Below are 19,385 nucleotides of genomic sequence, written 5' to 3'. Positions count from 1 at the left end.
ACCTTTGCCGTGACGCATCCTGCCCCGAGAGCCGCGGCTCTGTGCAGGGGAGGGTTTGAACTGGAGCCATGGGCTTACGTGGTGCCTGCTTGGGCTGGGAGATGGATTCTGGAGATACGTGATGCGTCTTTGGTGTTTGCCGTTTCCTTTCTCTTCTTTTTTGTGCTATTCTTTTCTTTTCATCTTAAACACCTGCTTGGCTTCCTCCCCTCCCATTCTTCCCCAAAATTTTCTGGGAGTCTTTGAAATCAAGCACAGAATTAGCAGAAATGTATGGGAATAGAAGAGCTAATATCTTCTCTGTGGATGTAGGAAAGGAGTATATTTTGAGAGAGAGATGAGGTTTGGAGAAATAAATTAAGGTTTAAATGTTTATTTTAAAATTGTGAAATACGTACATTGTGTACCTTAGAACAAGTAAATATTTAGTGCAGGACTTGAGCTCTGCTTGAAAATGTGTCACCTAAACCCTACACAATATACACAATTCCTCATGGACTTTGCTTCTGTGAGGGTTTATGTGTGGGAAAAGGGCCCAAAGGCACGGGGAGACACATGTACCTTCTCCCTGCGTGTTGCTGCCACATCCACATCCATGGTGTGGGGCCACTGTGAGTTACCCTGAACCTCTAGCCCCTTCCTTCCCCCAGATTTCACTGAATATTGCCCCTCTCTCTGTCCTGAGACTCACAGCTCAAAGCTGTAGTGGTCAGTCCACGGCTTTGGGGTGATGGGTTTGGGTGTTGGCTGCATTGACAGTTTTGTACTTTCCCCATGGAGCAGGCAGAACAAATGGTGCACGAGGTTTCTCAGGTGCTCCCCAGAAGACACCGGTCAGCCAAGCTCTTCCTCTCTTCCTGTGCACCCTACAGTCATTTTTTGAAGCAGGGATGGGAGGAGCGAATCAGATAAGGCTTTGGTTTAAAAACCATGGGCTCGCTAAGGCATGAGAAGCCACAAAGAAGGGGCAGTGCAGTGTTCTCCAGTGAAAGATGCCAGTCTGTGATGGATTAAATGTTGCAGCACAGATAATTTTTTGCAGTGAGAAGTAAGCAGTTGTCCAGGGCAGAGGATTAAGGGCTTAAAGAGAGGGTGGGGTGCCTGAGCTCTGTGTACAGCTTCACCCCCTTGGAATGACTCTGGCCAGCAGGACAAACCGAGGGGTTGCTCTGTTATACAAACATGGGTATTTTTCCAGCATGCCAGCCAAACCCAGTGTTTAAGGATCTCAAGACAATGCTGCTGTTTCTAAAGGGTTAGAAAGTAGGCAGTGAGCCTGGTCACTAGAAGGCCCTGCACTTTGCCATGCACTTCAGATGGCCTAAGAACAAACTGATAATGTATTTTACCCTTAGCCACACAAATCTGCTTCTTCCCCCAAAATCCAAATTTCCCTACTGCCAGTTGTCTTATTAAGAGAAGCTGTTAACACTTTGTCTGAGCTGAGCTGAGGGCCTAAGAAGGGAATCCTTTTGCGTGATCCTGCTGATGGACTTCTGTCCCAGAGGCAGAGAGGGGAGAGCACTGCTGGCATGTCCCAGCAGGGCTGGTGACAAAAGGACTGGGGATGGCTGGGTTCTTCTCCTGGCTGGTGCCAGCAGTGCCAGGGGGTGGCAGCTCTGCAGTCTTTGCTGCAGAAGTGGGGTGATGGGTCCTGGCTCGAGTTCTAAATGCAGGCTCTTGCAGCACCAAGCCACTGCCATGTGGAGGGGGTATCTGTGCCCACGGGTCTTACCTGTGCCCTTCCCAGACCTGCTGACAGAGCTGCCAGTGCCTCCAGCCCTACTGAACATGAAATAATGCAGATTGTAGGGTACCAGTGGCCAGCTCTGGGAATTGCTGAAAGCAGGATGAACAAAACAAATATTTTCCTAGGATAATCCCCCTAGAAGGCCAGCTAATTACAAAAGTATTGCAGGACTTCTAGTTGTGTTTTTGCCCTGTCAAATCTGCCAGCAAATGTTTTCTGCTCAGTTTTGTTTGGATGATGGGTGGATGTCTGTGCATCCTCGTGGAACAGCCTTCTGAGCCCTTACAAGGATTTGTCTGGAGCTCTTTCATCAAGGCCGTGTCCATATTCAGGTGGCACCACTGCTGCTCCCACACTGATGGGAGCGCTTTGGCCTTACGGGGTGGCAGGAGAGGGGTGCTGAGGGAGGGGACGGAGCTGGGCTGAATTAGAAAATGCTTCATGTGGGATTTGATCAAGTCATTTTCCTTACTTAGTCAAAGTAGGCTCTCCTGCAGATGGTTCTGTTGTCTTTCAGCCACAGGCAACAGCTTTTCTAGTTCCACATTTGTACTTCAAAGACCATTGACATAATTTTTGCAGTTTCTCCTGTGTATCTTTCTCAAAAGACAACTGTGTTTTAAGTACCTCATTTTCTGACTTCAGAATCATACATTCTACATCTGTAGCCTTTTCAGGAAATGGGTGACCTGTGGTCACCTTTTCATTTCTTTTTGTGTGCAAGATAAACTCTCCTCAAAACCTGCACAAATGACTCCTTTATCTTTTCCACTTTTTTCTTTCCTTTTTTTTTTTCTTTTTTTTTTTACCTTTTTCTCTGCTGTCTTTTTCTCATCCTTCCACCATTTCTGGTCACAAGGTTAATATCTAGTCATAAGTGTCTTGATCATGAGCCTAATATATGGGTGAACACTTGGCATAGACGAGGACAAAAAACTTATCGAATGGTGTCTCTTCAGGGGAGCACGAGGAGGACAAACCCAGCGATCTGTCCCTGCAAGTGTGTGTTGAATTCTCATCCCCCAGTTAGATGCAAAACTGGGGTACCTTTTATACCTTAGCAACCACTGATGTGCAAAGTTCTGTGTGCGGGACTGTAGTCAAATCTCCCTTGTTTGTGGGTGCGTTTTACAGAACATATTTACAGAACATTTGTATAGGTAGGGGGTGGATTTGGTTTCCTGAGCATTTCTGGTTAACACAGACCACAAGACCTCCATCCGGTTTGGTGCCTGCACCATGGGCTCCATGGCATGCTGAATTTTGCATTTTCTTCACTGTTTTATGCTTCCAACCTGACCAAGCTGGGTGAACCTGTCACGGCCACTCTGCTTATCAGTACTTTCCCACTGGTGGGTCCCAGGGCAAAAACAGATTTTTAGACATTTGGGTGGGTTTAGTTTCCTTTTTCTGTGAAGCTGCACTGGTGAAAAGTCACAGGAAAGGTCATTAGCAGAAAAAACAAAGCAGCAGAGCACAAAATAAATGTGATGACGAAAGCCCTGCACCAGTAGTGATCTGGAGCTGGCTCTGAGTACAGATGCAAATCACATTTCTCCCACAATAATGCCCTGGCATGGAGAGATCTACTTTGGTTAGTCAATCAGAATATGTAAGATACAATTACATTTGAGTTACAAACACTGTAATGCAAATCTTCCTGAATGTAAAAAATCTCAAATGTTAATGAATTGTTCAATGTTCAGGAATTGCTCCTTGCATTCTTAGGTCAGATCTGCTGTTGTACTTCCACCCAGAAAACTGTGTTTCCTCTTAAAAATGGGACTCTGGGACTGCACAGCCACAGTTTATATCCATGTCTGAGAGCCTGACGTGGGTCTCTGAAAGGGCAGTGACAGGTCAGAGCCTGAGGCGTTCTGTGCAACTTCCTTGTAGTTTTCTCTTTCAAGATGAGCTCTTAGAGACCAAAATTCCATGCCAAATCTGGATAAAATAAATATAGTTATCTGGTATTTGGGGATTGGAATATTGTGGTATAATTCATTTTTAGCCATGGGAAAATACTTCACAAAGAGCATCTTCAAAGGGCTGCCATGACTGTGAGTGTGGTACAGAGCAGTGGTCAGGATTGTCACAGACACACCCTGCCAAGCAGAGTAAGCTGCTCTGGGGGTTGCAGAGCTGCCCTGGGGCTACATGCAGTGCTGTCTGCATGCAGGGGTCAGGCTGCAGGGCAGGGGCTGCTCCTGGCTGGCCTGTGCTGGGAGTGCAGGGCTGTGCCTTCCCTTCCCAGATTTCACACGGATATCCCACTTCTGGGACACTTCCCAGGAACTACTGACTGGGAACTTTATCCCTTTGGTCCCTGGGCAGGGGCACTGTTCTTCAGGCTGTGCTTTGGAGGGCACCATCCCATCCCCTGAGTGTGGCTGCTTCGGGTAACAGATTTTTTGGTGGAAAGCCCTTACGAGAGATCAGCAGTAGTGTCTCTCCGAGGAGGAAACACCATGAAAATCCATCCTTTATTTAAAAATTCGTGGGTAGTGAGAAAGGTGGTGTGTGTGCATCCTGTCAAGAGGGCACACAGCACACTGGGGGATGCAGGTGCCCGTCTGGTTGTGTTTGCAGCCACCCCTGCACTGCACCAGCAGCTCCACCCTGTGCCAGGGCCAACCCCAGACCCTGGTCTGCTGACTCCTCAGCTGCCTTCAGCGTCCTCTGGCTCGGGACCAGCAGGGAAACTGCCCCCGAAGTGGCTCTTTGGGCTTTGCTGGCCTTGTGGGGGAAGTCCACCCTCCACCTGGGAAAAAGGCACTGTGAATTTAACACAGCAATTATCAGGCACAATTTAACAAGCCACAAACCCTTGGTGATTTACACTAGTAAAAGGGCGACCAGAAGCACTCAGCCTTAACCATATAAGACCTGAGAGGACAGTCTTTGCTTAGGAATGTCTGCACACAGAACTGATCTTCCAGTCCTAAATACTATCATTCAATTTCCTTCGGTGCTTGTCAGAATTTAAGCTATGCAACCCAGTCTTCAAACTGGTTCTCTTAATATGGTTTTGTATGTGCATGGACTGCTTAGGGTGCAAGATGGCAGATCTGGTCCCAGAACTTGTCTGGTGCGTGTGAACAGTTTTCTACAAAGCTGATTGGGAAACAGGGTTTATCTGTGGTATTTTAGCTATTTAGAGTATTTTTATTTAAAGTAGAATAAATACCCAAAGTATTCTGTCTTCCTTTCCAGAAATGTTCTCTCCTGATCATTTAAGTGGTTTCATAATACTTGCATTAATATTTTCATACTTTCATTTCAACTTCTTAATTTTTCATAAACCAAAATCGAAACCTAAACCAATAGTGTTAAAAAAAATAGAAGAAAAAAACCGCCTTTCAGTAGAAAGCTTCATGAAAGATGTTCTCATGCAGATCTCAACCTTGTCATTTCAGTGCTGCATTTCCAGGGTTTTCTTGTCAAACCCTTTTTTTTGTGTACAAAAAGGAAAGTAGTTCTGTGTGAGGCACTGGCCCATGGGCTGTTGCCATCTCCTGCCTGTGTGGCTGCACCGCATCCCGGGCTGGCTGCGAGCACAGAGTGCTCTGGGCCGCCAGCCCTGCCCGCCTGCCCTCAGCAGCTCCCTCCCCTGTGAGCCCAGCAGATTTTGCTCCAAACAAAGCAGATTTGATCCCCGGTGAGTCCAGGACAGACTGACCCACGTGAACATCCCGGGCTGGAGAGGGCTCAGTGCCAGCCTGGGTGAGATGGTGGTGATGCTGCGCCGCGAGGGACACGGAGCCGCTCGGGCTGGTGGCACAGAGCTGTGTGGCACAGAGCCGTGTGGCACGGAGCCGTGTGGCACAGAACCGTGTGGCACAGACCCTGTGGCACAGACCCCCGTGACACAGACCCCGTGGCACAGACCCCGTGGCACAGACCCCTGCGCTGCCCCGGGCACACCGAGGGTCCCCAGGGGCCTGTGCCACCTCCTCCCCTTCCCGTCACCCGCTGCCATCTGCCAGACCCTGGGGAAGCCGATTCCTCCCGGCCAGTCTGCTCCGAGGCCAGAGTCCATCCTGGCTGCAGCCTCCCGAGCTCAGGTGTTTTGTGAGCTGAGGCAGCCTTGTGCTGGTTTCTAAACCACCAGCCCACCTGCCAACCTGCCTACCTGCCAACACAGCCCCCAGCCCCGCGAGCAAGCCCGATCCTGCGGGGACAGAGTCTGAGCTGGGTGTTGGTGGGCTGACACGGAAAGCTGAACGTGTCTGCACGTCCCCCAGTGAGCTTCCGTGGTCACATATTAAAGAGACATTTTATTTACATGATATACAAGCACTCTCACAAGTCAGCAGAGTCTCTGTGGGTGCCTTCAGACGTCAGTGTACTCGTGGTAGATGCGCACCTCTGACCTCCTGACGCTCTGGAGGGACCTGATGCTCTCGCTCCTGGTTCTCATGTTGGATTTCCTGAACAGCCTTCGTGAGAATGATCGACACATGAAAAAATAAATGATTGGGTCCAGACAGACGTTGCATGCGGACAGGAACAGTGTCATTTCCTTACAATAATACAAGATTCTGTGTGCAGAGTCATCTAAAATTTTGTCCAGATGACTAAACGTGAAGGGTATTCGGCACAAATGGTAGGGCAAAAAGCAGGTGAAGAACACAGCCACGACCACCCTTATACTCTGGTTGTGCTTCCGCTTTCGGCTGGACGAGCTGATGAACTGTTTGCTGGATTTATAGATGTACCTGGAAATGGCGATGTAGCACCCTATCAGCACGATCAGCACCACCACGAACGTGCAGGTGTTGATGTAGACGACAGCCGAGTGCCACTTGACTCCCAGGGGAGACTTCAGCTTCAGGCAGTCGTCCACGTTTCTCTTGGTGGGGTAGCCGTTGGTGAGGATCAGGTTTGGCAGCGCCAGGAACGCCATCACCACCCAGACGCAGGCCGACAGGATCTTGGTGAAGGTGATGCTGTACATCCTGGAGTCCCCAAAGGGCTTCACCACCTTCAGGTAGCGGTCGATGCTGATGAGCCCCAGGAAGACGATGGTGGTGTACATGTTGGCGTAGAACAGCACCGTGGTGTAGCGGCACAGGAAGGAGTTGAAGTGCCACGGCCCCAGCCGCGAGTCCTGGATGATCTTGAACGGGAACGTCAGCGTCATGAGCAGGTCTGCCACCACAATGTTCTTGAGGTAAAATATAAAGCTGGTTTTGTTCCTGATGTGGAAGAAGATCCACACGGCGAGGCCGTTCAGCAGCAGGCTGGCCAGGAAGATGACGAGGTAGAGCACGGGCAGCACGATGGTGGTGAACTCGTCCTGCGCAGAGCGCCCGCGGGCGCTGGCGTTGGGCGAGCTGCTGTTGTCCGGGCCGAGGTGATTGTCTGTGGGAGTGAGGGAAAACAACAGGCTGGAGCTTTCTGGTGCTTTACAGGCGGACCAGTTTAGAACTGCCCTCCCCCTGGGCAGGCTGAGCCTGCTCGGGCGAACCACAGAGCTGCAGGCTGTCAGCTCTCGGCTTTCCTGACAGAATGTGACTTGTGAGCTGAGATGTTTGTCATGAGACAGGGCTCTGGAGAGACTCCTCAGGCCTCTCAAAACGTGCATTTAAACTTAGTTTACTTAAATGTATTTAAATATCACAGTCTCTGGGGGATTTTAAGATTTCATATGTAAATGTTTGTGAAAAACGTATAAACTCTGCCATAAAATGACAGTATGTTTTGTTTCGTGTTGTTTGTACTCTGACCTTGTCTGGTGAGGCAAGCCAGGCTGGCTGTGGGCAGCGCTGGGCAGTGCTCAGACAGCCCGTGCTGGAATGACTAATTTCTTTCAAATGTTGGTAGGAACGGATAGTAATAAAATAAACACGTATCAATCACTTAGATTTTCATTATTATTTTACCTGGCAGTTTTCCATAGGACAAATTGTACCCCATCCTTTGTGTTGCTGTAGGTTTTCAACTGGAATGCTCTTCAGGAGTCCCACTGACAGCTGTGGATCTGGGATGCAGCGGGGCCTGTGCCAGGATGATGTTCTGGGGGAAAAAAAATCCAAATTAAAACCAAAGGAAAATAGAAGAGCCCACTTTCTTGTCCCCTGCATGAAGAGGAGCCTTGTGAAAGGAGCTTCCTCTGGAATTCCCTCAGAAGGGCTGGCTGAGGTGGCTGAGGACTGGGTTGTGCACAGTGGTTGTGTTGTCAGGTCTTCATTGCCTCCTTCTTGCTCATTTCAGTGATAGATGACTGTGAATAGACATTTTTTTTAAATCACCACTCACTTCTTGAAGTAAAAAAGTTTTATCAGTAATTATGAGATATGTGTGCATGACTTCATAGTGTATACCCCAAACTGCGGTGGAAATGACAAGTTCCTGTTCCCTTTTCATAGAAATTGGCACACAAGGAACACTGAAACCTGCAGAAACTCACTAATGCCATGATGGCATCACGATGTTTGACATTGTTCAAAGGGATTTTGCCAATACCAGTTTGTAAGGCTGTGCTCCAAATTGTTCTTTCCTCAATCAGTATGCAAATGCAGTAACTTTTCTGGGATTCATTTTTTGCTCACAAGTTTTGATAGGAAAACTGGCAAAATGGTTCAGATCGCACCAATTCCACAAGACCTGACTGCTCTCATGGGAATGAAGAGGGGATGGGATTACTGCAGCCGTTCTGCAGACCAGAACCTGTTTTAGGTGCCGTCCCCATGTAGGAACTGTATTGTGTGGCACTAGATGGCACCAAAGCAAGTAATGGCGTGTGAAAGCTACAGTAAAAAAACTTTAATTTGGATATTTTAACCTTTTTATCAATCTGGCTTCTTGGCTGGCACTGTTTGCTCTGACAGTGACAAGACTGTCAGGGGTGTTGTAGGTGTTTTGTTTTCTGTGTGTCTGAGCAGCACTAATCCATCATGTTTTGCTGTTGTTGAGGATTTGCAGCTCTCTTTTCTGCCCAGGAGGCAGAGATCAAAAGAGTATGTGATTTTATGAAAAGATGCTTATCTAACTCCTTATGTAAATAAGGTGCTTATTTCCCTGCTTTTCTGAGTTTCTTTTAAGTCTGCATAATTCCTGGCCCCTGGAAAACTCCTTGTTCTCAGGCTCTTCAGGAAGTGGTCTCCTAAACCCTGGGTGCAGAGCAGTCAGTGAGGTGTTGGATGAGCTGCCTGGGATTCGGGGCAGAGCAAGAGGCGGCTGCTGTGTGCCCTGTGTGCCCTGCATGCCCTGTGTGCTCTGTGTGCCCTGTGTGCCCTGTGTGCCCTGTGTGCTCTGTGTGCCCTGTGTGCCCTGTGTGCCCCGTGTGTCCTGTGTGCCCTGTGTGCCCTGTGTGCTCTGTGTGCCCTGTGTGCCCTGTGTGCTCTGTGTGCCCTGCATGCCCTGTGTGCCCTGTGTGCTCTGTGTGCTCTGTGTGCCCTGTGTGCCCTGTGTGCTCTGTGTGCTCTGTATGCCCTGTGTGCTCTGTGTGCTCTGTGTGCCCTGCGTGCCCTGTGTGCTCTGTGTGCCCTGTGTGCTCTGTGTGCTCTGTGTGCCCTGTGTGCCCTGTGTGCTCTGTGTGCCCTGTGTGCTCTGTGTGCTCTGTGTGCTCTGTGTGCTCTGTGTGCCCTGCGTGCTCTGTGTGCTCTGTGTGCCCTGTGTGCCCTGTGTGCCCTGTGTGCCCTGTGTGCTCTGTGTGCCCTGTGTGCTCTGTGTGCTCTGTGTGCTCTGTGTGCTCTGTGTGCCCTGTGTGCCCTGTGTGCCCTGTGTGCCCTGTGTGCCCTGTGTGCCCTGTGTGTCCTGTGTGCTGTGTGCTCTGTGTGCCCCGTGTGCTCTGTGTGCTCTGTGTGCCCTGGGTGCTCTGTGTGCCCTGTGTGCCCTGTGTGCCCTTGTGCCCTGTGTGCTCTGTGTGCCCTGTGTGCTCTGTGTGCCCTGTGTGCTCTGTGTGCTCTGTGTGCCCTGTGTGCTCTGTGTGCCCTGTGTGCTCTGTGTGCCCTGTGTGCTCTGTGTGCTCTGTGTGCCCTGTGTGCTCTGTGTGCCCTGTGTGCCCTGTGTGCCCTGTGTGCTCTGTGTGCTCTGTGTGCTCTGTGTGCCCCGTGTGTCCTGTGTGCTCTGTGTGCCCTGTGTGCTCTGTGTGCCCTGTGTGCTCTGTGTGCCCTGTGTGCTCTGTGTGCTCTGTGTGCCCTGTGTGCCCTGTGTGCCCTGTGTGCCCTGTGTGCTCTGTGTGCCCTGTGTGCTCTGTGTGCCCTGTGTGCTCTGTGTGCCCTGTGTGCCCTGTGTGCCCCGTGTGTCCTGTGTGCTCTGTGTGCTCTGTGTGCTCTGTGTGCCCTGTGTGCTCTGTGTGCCCTGTGTGCCCTGTGTGCTCTGTGTGCCCTGTGTGCCCTGTGTGCCCTGTGTGCTCTGTGTGCTCTGTGTGCTCTGTGTGCCCTGTGTGCCCTGTGTGCCCTGTGTGCTCTGTGTGCCCTGTGTGCTCTGTGTGCCCTGTGTGCCCTGTGTGCTCTGTGTGCTCTGTGTGCTCTGTGTGCCCTGTGTGCTCTGTGTGCCCTGTGTGCTCTGTGTGCTCTGTGTGCTCTGTGTGCCCTGTGTGCTCTGTGTGCCCTGTGTGCCCTGTGTGCTCTGTGTGCTCTGTGTGCTCTGTGTGCCCTGGGTGCTCTGTGTGCCCTGTGTGCTCTGTGTGCTCTGTGTGCTCTGTGTGCCCTGTGTGCTCTGTGTGCTCTGTGTGCCCTGTGTGCCCTGTGTGCTCTGTGTGCCCTGTGTGCCCTGTGTGCTCTGTGTGCTCTGTGTGCTCTGTGTGCTCTGTGTGCTCTGTGTGCCCTGTGTGCTCTGTGTGCTCTGTGTGCCCTGTGTGCTCTGTGTGCCCTGTGTGCTCTGTGTGCCCTGTGTACCCTGTGTGCTCTGTGTGCTCTGTGTGCTCTGTGTGCCCTGTGTGCCCTGTGTGCTCTGTGTGCCCTGTGTGCCCTGCATGTCCTGTGTGCCCTGTGTGCTCTGTGTGCTCTGTGTGCTCTGTGTGCCCTGTGTGCTCTGTGTGCCCTGTGTGCTCTGTGTGCCCTGTGTGCTCTCTGTGCCCTGTGTGCCCTGTGTGCCCTGTGTGCTGTGTGCCCTGTGTGCCCTGTGTGCTCTGTGTGCCCTGTGTGCTCTGTGTGCTCTGTGTGCTCTGTGTGCCCTGTGTGCTCTGTGTGCCCTGTGTGCCCTGTCTGTCAGGCTGAGGGGTGCTGTGGTGGGCAGAGCACTGAGAGCAGTGTGGCTTCATTATTTACATGCTGAGGTATCTGTACTCTGTAGCTTCATTCTTTCCAAAAAAAGCCTGCAATATTGCAGATTCCAGGAGTAGGAACAAATTCATTACATGGAGAATTCACTCTTTTTAATGTGCTTTGTTGCAACAGGAGATGGAGACTGTGTTCTCTTGGAAGAGTATTTTAGGGTACTTTGTAGATGCTCACGGACTGTGTACTCTAGCTGTGGATTTTTTACTTGTCAGAATACAGTATTTTCTGTATGCTCAGCAGGGGTGGCTTTCCTCTCCTTGTCCAGTTTTCTGGACACTTTCCTCACCAATTTTATCCTAAGCAGCTGTATCAATCTGATACACAAATATATTCTGCTTGGAAGGCTTTGAAGATGCACTAGAAGCTGCTTCTTTATCCAGGCAGCTTTGTAAACCAGAATACATTTTACTTCTTGTAGCTTCTGTACTTTGTCTGTGGTTGATGAGATAATATCTTGCTGCTGATGTGGACAGACTGGTTTATGTGCATGACTGATGTAACCTCAGAGAAGAAATGAAATAATAGGCTGCATGGCAGCCTTCAGTGTTAGGTGGATAGGGAACAACTGCTGAGTTTTTCTAGTGACTAAGGCTTGAATTTACCTTCCTTATATATATATATATATATATGTATATATATATATATATATACATATATATACAAAAATTGTTTATGCTCATATCTAATATTTTTTCATCTTATTTAAAACTTTCTAGAATTAGAAAACTCTCTTTGTGACCTAGACTAGCAATTCTAAATCATGGGGCTGCAGAGTCTTAAGTAATGGTTTTCATTTGAGCCTGTAACTTGTTGATGTCTGCCTCCTTGCCTTCTGCTGCATTCATCACCATAAGGTTGGGTAAATGACAGGGTTAATGCAGAGACAGACCTGTGAGGCAGATACTGAACCTGCTGTTAGGCTGCCTGCAATGCTGCTCTTTTCTGTTGCCCATCAGAACCAAATCAGGGAGTTGTTTTGAAAGGTTTAGGGTAAAAAGCTCTGGTGCAGCGTAAGAGCGTGTGTGCACGAAGCTGCTGCAGGCAGACATGCGCCGCTGGTCTCTGTGTCACCCCACAGCTGTCCCGTGTCCCCTGAGCCTGCTGCTGTCCCGTGCTCCCTGAGCAAGCCTCCCTGGTGTGGCTGCCCTGCCTGCATCTCCTGCTCTGTCTGGGTGCTGTCTCCTGCTCGCCAGTAGCCATGGCACCACCACCTTTCCCTTCCTTGGAGGCTTCTGGCAGAAATGGTCCAGCTCCCTTTTGGTGAAGGAATATGTTAATGTGCCAGTACTGCACAGTGGAATAACCTGAAATTCCTGTTGGATCTGTGCCTACCCCGGCGAGCTGCCCTGCTCACTGTCTTGGGCTCTGCACATTCTAATGGTTCTGGTGTTTTTGTAGCCAGAACCTCCTGGCGCTGGCCTGCCTGGGCTGGGTGGGAGCTCCTGGGGTCCCCCCGTGCTCTGAGCAGTGCTGGAGCCCCGAGCACCCCGTGCCGCTGGCTGAGCAGGGGTATCACACCCAGAGCCACCATGGGTCCCTCCCTCAGCGGGGAGAGGGTGAGAGCAGCCCCGTGCCCCCGTCCTGGCAGTGAGGTCACCTTGGCTGGCTCCAGTGCCAGCAGCTCAACCAGCCACGCTGCAGACAGCCTGAAAGGAAGGACTGGGCTATGACTGTCCCCAGCTGTGGCTCACAGTGACTCTTCTTAGTCCTAGCCAGAAATAGGAACCTGCAGCTGCTCAGAAAGCTGCTCGTCTGCTGCAGCATCTGGCACAACACCCCTTCTGTGCCCCTTCTGTGTTTCAGGTTCCTCCTTGAAGTTCCCCTTGCGTCCAGCCTGGCTCTCCTCTCGCATGTCTCGGGGCAGCATCCTGCCTTGGGAAGCTGCTGTGCAGCGGGCTTCCCTCTGCCCTCGGCCGCTGGCTCAGGGTCCTGCCCTGCCCTCTCCGTTTGCCTTCAGCAGACACGGGAAGGGCAGTGGCCAGGGCGCACTCCTGCCCGGGCCTGAGCTGGCATCCACGTCAGGATGCACACGGGGAGCCCTGCCTTGGCTCTGTGCTGGCAGGGACCCGTGTCCCCAGCCTTGTGCTGCTGAAAGGGACCCGTGTCCCCAGCCCCGCTCCTCTGCCAGGGACCCGTGTCCCCAGCCTTGTGCTGCTGAAAGGGACCCGTGTCCCCAGCCCTGTGCTGCTGAAAGGGACCCGTGTCCCCAGCCCCGCTCCTCTGGCAGGGACCCATGTCCCCAGCCACACTCTGTGAGGAGAAAAGCCACCCGTCACCTGCAGAGCCCCCACACAGGCACTGACAACACGGCTCAGTGCTCCTCTGTGACAGCTGTGAGTGACACGGGTGGCCCCAGTGCCCAGGATGGCTGTACCAGTGCCCAGGATGGCTGTGCCAATGCAGGATGGCTGTGCCAGTGCCTGGCTGTGCCCAGGATGGCTGTGCCAGTGCCTGGGCTGTGCCACTGCCCAGCCTGGCTGTGCCTGGTGTCAGGGCAGCCCCTGCGTGTGCTCCGTCTTTGCCTGTGCTGCAGCTGTAACTTCTTGTGGTATGCTGGCACTGGGGGTAGCAAAACCATGGAGTAAGCATTTGGTAATACCATCTAGTATGCAAAATTCTCATTTTGGGGGAATATGTCCCTAGGATTGCAGGATTTCCTCATTTTAAAAAGAAATAGAATTTCTAGAAATAGAAATACTTGGGCAAATCTAACTTTCTCAAGGCCACTTTTGGAATATTTTCTCCAAATGTAGCCATTAATTTTTTTCTCAAGTGAATTATTATGAACTCGATGGTTCCTGTGTGAGATAACTGACATGACATTGCCTGAGCTAATGGATTCTGTCTTTTTTCCGTGCCCGTGCCATGTCCCTGGTGACACCGCTGCTGTGGGTGCAGCCGTGGCTGCCATGCTCTGCAGCCCACCAGCAAAGGCCACGGCTGGGGTGGCCAGGCTTGAGTCACAGGTTTTTATGGAAAAGATCAGCTTTTGGGTTTGATTATTTGTACTGCGCAGTGAAAAACATTAAGTAGAAATTTCAAAATTACACTTTAAAAAAAATGCAATGTGTAATTGGTAGCATTGTACTTTTATCTGTGAGACCTGTGTCTGTTGTGCCTGTATCACATCCCTCAGGGGCCACTGTGAGAAAATATATTGGGAAATGGAAAATTATTGGTATGTGCACATAGCCAGTGCCATTTAAATCTTTCAGTAACTCCTGTCTACCTTTCAGGCATTTTTTTGTGCTGAAGCAATTTCGATTGATTTTTGTGTATGCAATCCTAATTCACATCACAGAAGCACCAGGAAACCCTCGTGTGTCTGTGTCAGCTGGTTTCTCTGTGCTCTGGTACATCCTGCTGCCACACCGCGCTGTTTGCTACTTGCAGCAGCACCACTGCTTGAAAGAGGAAGGAAAAGGACACGGGGATTTTAGGGAGAAGTCCAGCCTGGTGCAACGGTGATTTTTCATGCACAGCCCGGAGAGTTCCCGGCCCCTCTTGGGATGTGCAGGCTGTTGGCCCTGGGCAGGGCATCAGGCACAGCTGTGAAAGCTGCTGCTCCTCCTGCCACCCAGCTCTGGGCTCCTTTCACAGCGCCTGCTGCTGCAGGGAGGGTGATACAGACTGACCCAAGTCCAGTTGATGCTGCTCAGCATCAGTTGAACCTGTGGTGTGCCACTGCCATTTTCTTGAGGAAGAGCCAGAAGCAGTGGTTGCTGCAGTACCTCATGTGAGCTTCATTGCTGGTCAGAAGTGGAAACCCAGCTTCTGATAATTGACAGGGCAAAGTTTGAATTCATTTAAGATGTTACGGTAATATTTCCTGTTGGAAAGGATTGAGACTGCTGAAATGTAGGAATGGATCTTGCCTCCTTCCTCTGGAGTTTTCCTGGCAGCCCTGCGGCTGGTGTCTGCTGCAGCCCGGGCTCCTGTGGAGCTGACAGCTGTGCAGAGGCTCTGGACACGGTGTGTGTCAGCTGCGTTTTCACCCAGCCCCAAACTGTCGATAAAACTGCACAGCTCAAGTTCAGCGCTGTAGCTGGACCACAGAGCCTTGCCTGGCTTCTCCTGGGGCTCACTGGCTCGAAGAGGAGGTTCTTTTTGAACTTTGCTTTGAGCAGGTGAGCAAGGGACTGGTCATACAGCGTGGAGAAGGAGCATTCCCTGTCCCCGGCTGCTGGCCTGTCTCATGCAGGGCTCTGTGCCCAGGGCAATGGGAAGGAGCCTGTGCCTCTGAAGAGCTGCGTCGCTGTGGAGCTGTGCCTTGCTGCCCCGTCCCGGTGCTCCTGTCCCGTTTAGCTGCCCCTGGATGTCCCCAGCTCGGCCACCCTGCCGGGGGCTAAGGGGCCGGGCGCTCCGGGGTCCGGGCTCCCGGCACTCGGGGCTGCGGGCACTCCGGGCTGCGGGCACTCGGGGCTGCGGGCACTCGGGGCTCCCGGCACTCGGGGCTCCCGGCACTCGGGGCTCCCGGCACTCGGGCTCCCGGCACTCCGGGCTCCCGTCACTCGGGGCTCCCGGCACTCCGGGCTCCGGGCACTCGGGGCTCCCGGCACTCGGGGCTCCCGGCACTCCGGGCTCCCGGCACTCCGGGCCTCCCGGCACTCGGGGCTCCCGGCACTCGGGGCTCCGGCACTCCGGGCTGCGGGCACTCCGGGCTCCCGGTACTCGGGGCTCCCGGCACTCGGGGCTCCCGGCACTCGGGGCTCCCGGCACTCGGGCTCCCGGCACTCCGGGCTCCCGGCACTCCGGGCTCCCGGCACTCCCGGCTCCCGGCACTCGGGGCTCCCGGCACTCCCGGCTCCCGGCACTCCGGGCTCCCGGCACTCCGGGCTCCCGGCACTCGGGGCTCCCGGCACTCGGGGCTCCCGGCACTCCGGGCTGCGGGCTCCCGGCACTCCGGGCTCCCGGCACTCGGGGCTCCCGGCACTCCGGGCTCCCGGCACTCGGGCTCCCGGCACTCCGGGCTCCCGGCACTCCGGGCTGCCGCTGCCGGAGCCCGGCGCGGAGCGGACGCGGCTCCCGGGACACGGCGGGGCTGGGCGGGCACGGGCCGGGGAGGAGGGCTCAGGGATGCTGCTGAGACTGGCAGGGGTTGTTTTCTCTCCCAGCCCCGAGTGCGCGCACGGTTTCGGCGTGTGAGACCCCCGGCACCGCTGCCGCTCCTGCCGCTCCTGCCGCTCCTGCGAGGGGCTGTCCCAGGTGCTGCCGCGCCTCCTCCCCACCCTGGGGAGGCAGGAGGGGCTCTGTGCCCACCGCAGGACAGGAGGGGAAGCTTCTCCTAACCAGAACAGTGCTGGTGGCTGCCATGCTCACGGCCTGCGAGTGAATCAGAGACATCACCCAAAGGTTCCCTGGCTTTCCTGGTTTCCCTTTCTAAAGAGTGTTGCAGAATTCTATAAAAACATTTTAAAGAAGTGTGAAATGCTGCCAGTTTCCAGATGGAGCACACAGGAGTGCTGCAGGCCCCACAGTGCACTAACAAGTAATTTTTAACAAACCCTCGAATCGCGCTGCTGCTCCCAGTGCTCCATAACCAAGAGCAACCTCTTCAGTATAAAATCTCCCTAAAAGATGGAGGTTTTTGCAAGCACCTCAGGTATTTCCCAAGCTGTGAGACTCATCAGGTCTAGTCTGCTCATTCAGAGCTATGTGGTTTTTCCAGTGAACCTGACAAGTTTTAACATGACTTGAACGAAGTACGAGGGAAGAGAGCATTTATTCTGTTCATATAGTGAAGAGAGCTCAAGTTTGCTTTCCTGTACTGAAAGAGGTGAAAGGGAATAATAGTATAAACCCTTTTAAAGCAAATTCAGATATTGTAGCTACTGAATCTTACTTTATATGAGTTAAGTTCTGTCAGGATGTGAGTTACCGAAGCAATGGACCCACCTGCACTTTGAGTCGTATCTTGGCAGGATTAGTAGAAACTCAACCTTTTTTGCCTCTGTGAATACTATGTACAATGTGAATAAGTGAATAAAGTTGAATAAAATGTTGGTAAAGGCATGTTATTTTGAGAACTTTTCACTCTTTGAATTGATCTGACACTCAGTTTATGATTCCAAGTCTGGTTTTCAACAACTTAATATCTTAATTCCTGTTTTTTCACCCAGGGGTGAGAAGGTGCTAGCAGATTCACTGAACAACTTATCGAAAGCTTTTCGGATGGTCAGAGCTCACTTACCTGTCACCATCGTCGTCTTCTGCTCGTCTCGGAGCTGCATCCCCAAAGTGCCTCAGACTCCTGCAGAACACGTCCTGGAGCTACAGTAGGCAGCAGAGTATTTCCTGGGACAGGGCAGCTGAACCAACCATGTCTGGCAGCAGGATTTTTGGGCTTCCAATGGCTTTTTTTTTGGTGATACCTGATCAGAGAGTCAAAATTCCCCTGGCCAGGAGCAACTGGAGCAACTGGCTTTCTCATTCCTGGGAATGACTCACATGCCAGGGTAGGTGAGCGCTCCGCTCACTTCCTGGCTCCGGAGCAGCTGGGGCGCCCGGGACGCAGACAGTGATTCACCTGGGAGGTGGGTTCGTGCTGGGGAGGCTGCAGAGCCTGCAGGTGCTCACTGCTGCCCTGCCTCTGCCTCCCGGGGCATGCAGTGTCTGCAGCGTGCCTGTGCATTCAGTGCCAGCCTGAAAATCTGCTGCTGGATAGATGAAAATATCTACTAATCAAGATTATCTTGTCAGTTATTAACTTGATTATATTTAGATTGCCTTTAGTGTTGTGCTTTGAACGTATCTTTCCTTCTAAATAACATGTGGGATGAAAGTAGAACTCCAGGTTTGTCACTCAGTGTTGCAGCTAAAATGCCCTGTGTGTTTGTTTCCTGCCATGGTGCTCCTCAGGACTGACCGAGCCCACTGCCTCTCACAGCCCTGCCCTCAGTGGTCCTGGCTGTACTTATGTTTATAATCAAACTATTTAGTGCATTTAGAGCACTGGAATAATAATGGGATAAAACTGGGACGTGGGATAAAACACTGGGACTGTTCTAGTGGGACAAAGTTCTGCTTCATGTCAGTGGAGGATGAAGTGGGTAATTTTCCATATCTGCTGCCTTCTTTAAAAGAAAGCAAAATTCCATCTCTCTCATTAAAAATTCAGGAAAAAAGAAAAAATAATCCCAGTGCTCTGAGAGCAGGGGCTGCCAAGGCCATTTTCTGTCTGTTCTGCCTGGGCTTTTCCATAGACATTGTGAATGTTTTTTCTCCAATATCTGAGGGGCTGAGCCCCCAGTGCCCCTCTGCACAGGAGCCCTGTCAGCTGCACGGAGCCTGCGAGGGGCTGAGCCAGAGCAGGACCCTCCTGCTGCCCCCCAGCACCTTTGCTGGCCTCTGTGCAGGGAGCCCTGTGCTAAATCCCACATTTCTGCTCGTGGGCAGACTCCCTCCAAAATTTCCTCTTGCCTCGGGAGCTCTCCCTTGCATCAGGCACAGTCCCTGATCACAGGAGGCTGCTGGCACAGCTCGCCTTTGAAGCCCAGCTTTTGCAAGGCAAAGCAAACCCATGCAGATAAAGCTGCAGGAGCACGGCTTTGCTCTCTGTGTGTTCAGTTTTATTATTGCAGCTGCCAAACTCATCCCAGGAGCTGCATACCCTGACAGCAGGGGATGGTCCTGCTGCAGGCACACATCCCTGAGGATGGAGAAGGCTTTCCCTGCAGCAGGGGAGAGGAGATGTGATGAAGCCTTTGCCTTGCACGTGACTGTGCAGGACAGTGTGTGCGCCCCTTCGCCTTCCTTCAGCTGCCCCTTGTGCTACAGGGTTTGGCAGCTGCCTGGTGGAGCAGGAGAACAAAAGTCAGAGGGTCTGGAGGGGTTTGCACCCTCCTGGAACAATCCCCTGCATGAGGCACTGAGCTCCAGAGGCAGTGCTGTGCAGAGCACAGCTCCTGCACCCCTGCCCAGGGCACCACTGGGCTCCAGGGGCACAGCTGGATTCCAGGGGCACAGCTGGATTCCAGGGGCACAGCTGGATTCCAGGGACACCGCTGGCTCAGGGAATGCAGCCTCTCCTGCAGTCCAGGCATGGCACAGCAGCGCGTGTTGCCTACATTTGTGCTGCTGCTTTTCAACACTGTCAGTGCTGGTGCTCTCCCACCTGGGGTCTAAGAACCAGTGCAGCAGGATTTGTCGTGGGGAAAGAGAGAAGAAATTGATAGTGAAAACGGAAATGTTTAAACAATGTGATTTAATAGCTTACAGAGACCCAGGTGTTCAGGGATTGGCACTCTGGGAGTAGAGCTTACACACCAAAACTGGTGTGTGCTCGGATAATAAATAAAATCTGCACCAGCATGGGGTTTTAGTTTGTTTAGTTTTTGAATATGGTGCAAAGGGACATTACTTTTCTTAAAAATCTCTTTATTTGTGTGCACCAGGAGGACGTGATG

At 52.2% G+C, this 19,385-nt stretch overlaps 1 protein-coding gene across 1 annotated transcript; it reads right to left on the bottom strand.

Moving 5' to 3' along the window:
• Positions 1-6,007: 6,007 nt before the first annotated feature.
• On the bottom strand, positions 6,008-17,816 carry GPR87 (G protein-coupled receptor 87). Its single transcript, XM_072933661.1, has 3 exons — positions 17,171-17,816; positions 7,636-7,768; positions 6,008-7,114 (listed from the first exon to the last, which is right to left on the bottom strand). The coding sequence occupies exons 2-3, from the start codon at positions 7,667-7,669 to the stop codon at positions 6,084-6,086; spliced, it is 1,065 nt and encodes a 354-aa protein (XP_072789762.1). The 5' UTR covers positions 7,670-7,768; positions 17,171-17,816; the 3' UTR covers positions 6,008-6,083.
• Between the last annotated feature and the right edge of the window lie 1,569 nt (positions 17,817-19,385).

Source organism: Taeniopygia guttata, chromosome 9 (assembly GCF_048771995.1).
Source record: "Taeniopygia guttata chromosome 9, bTaeGut7.mat, whole genome shotgun sequence".
NCBI lineage: Eukaryota > Metazoa > Chordata > Aves > Passeriformes > Estrildidae > Taeniopygia > Taeniopygia guttata.
This window is presented reverse-complemented; position numbering and strand designations above follow the sequence as displayed.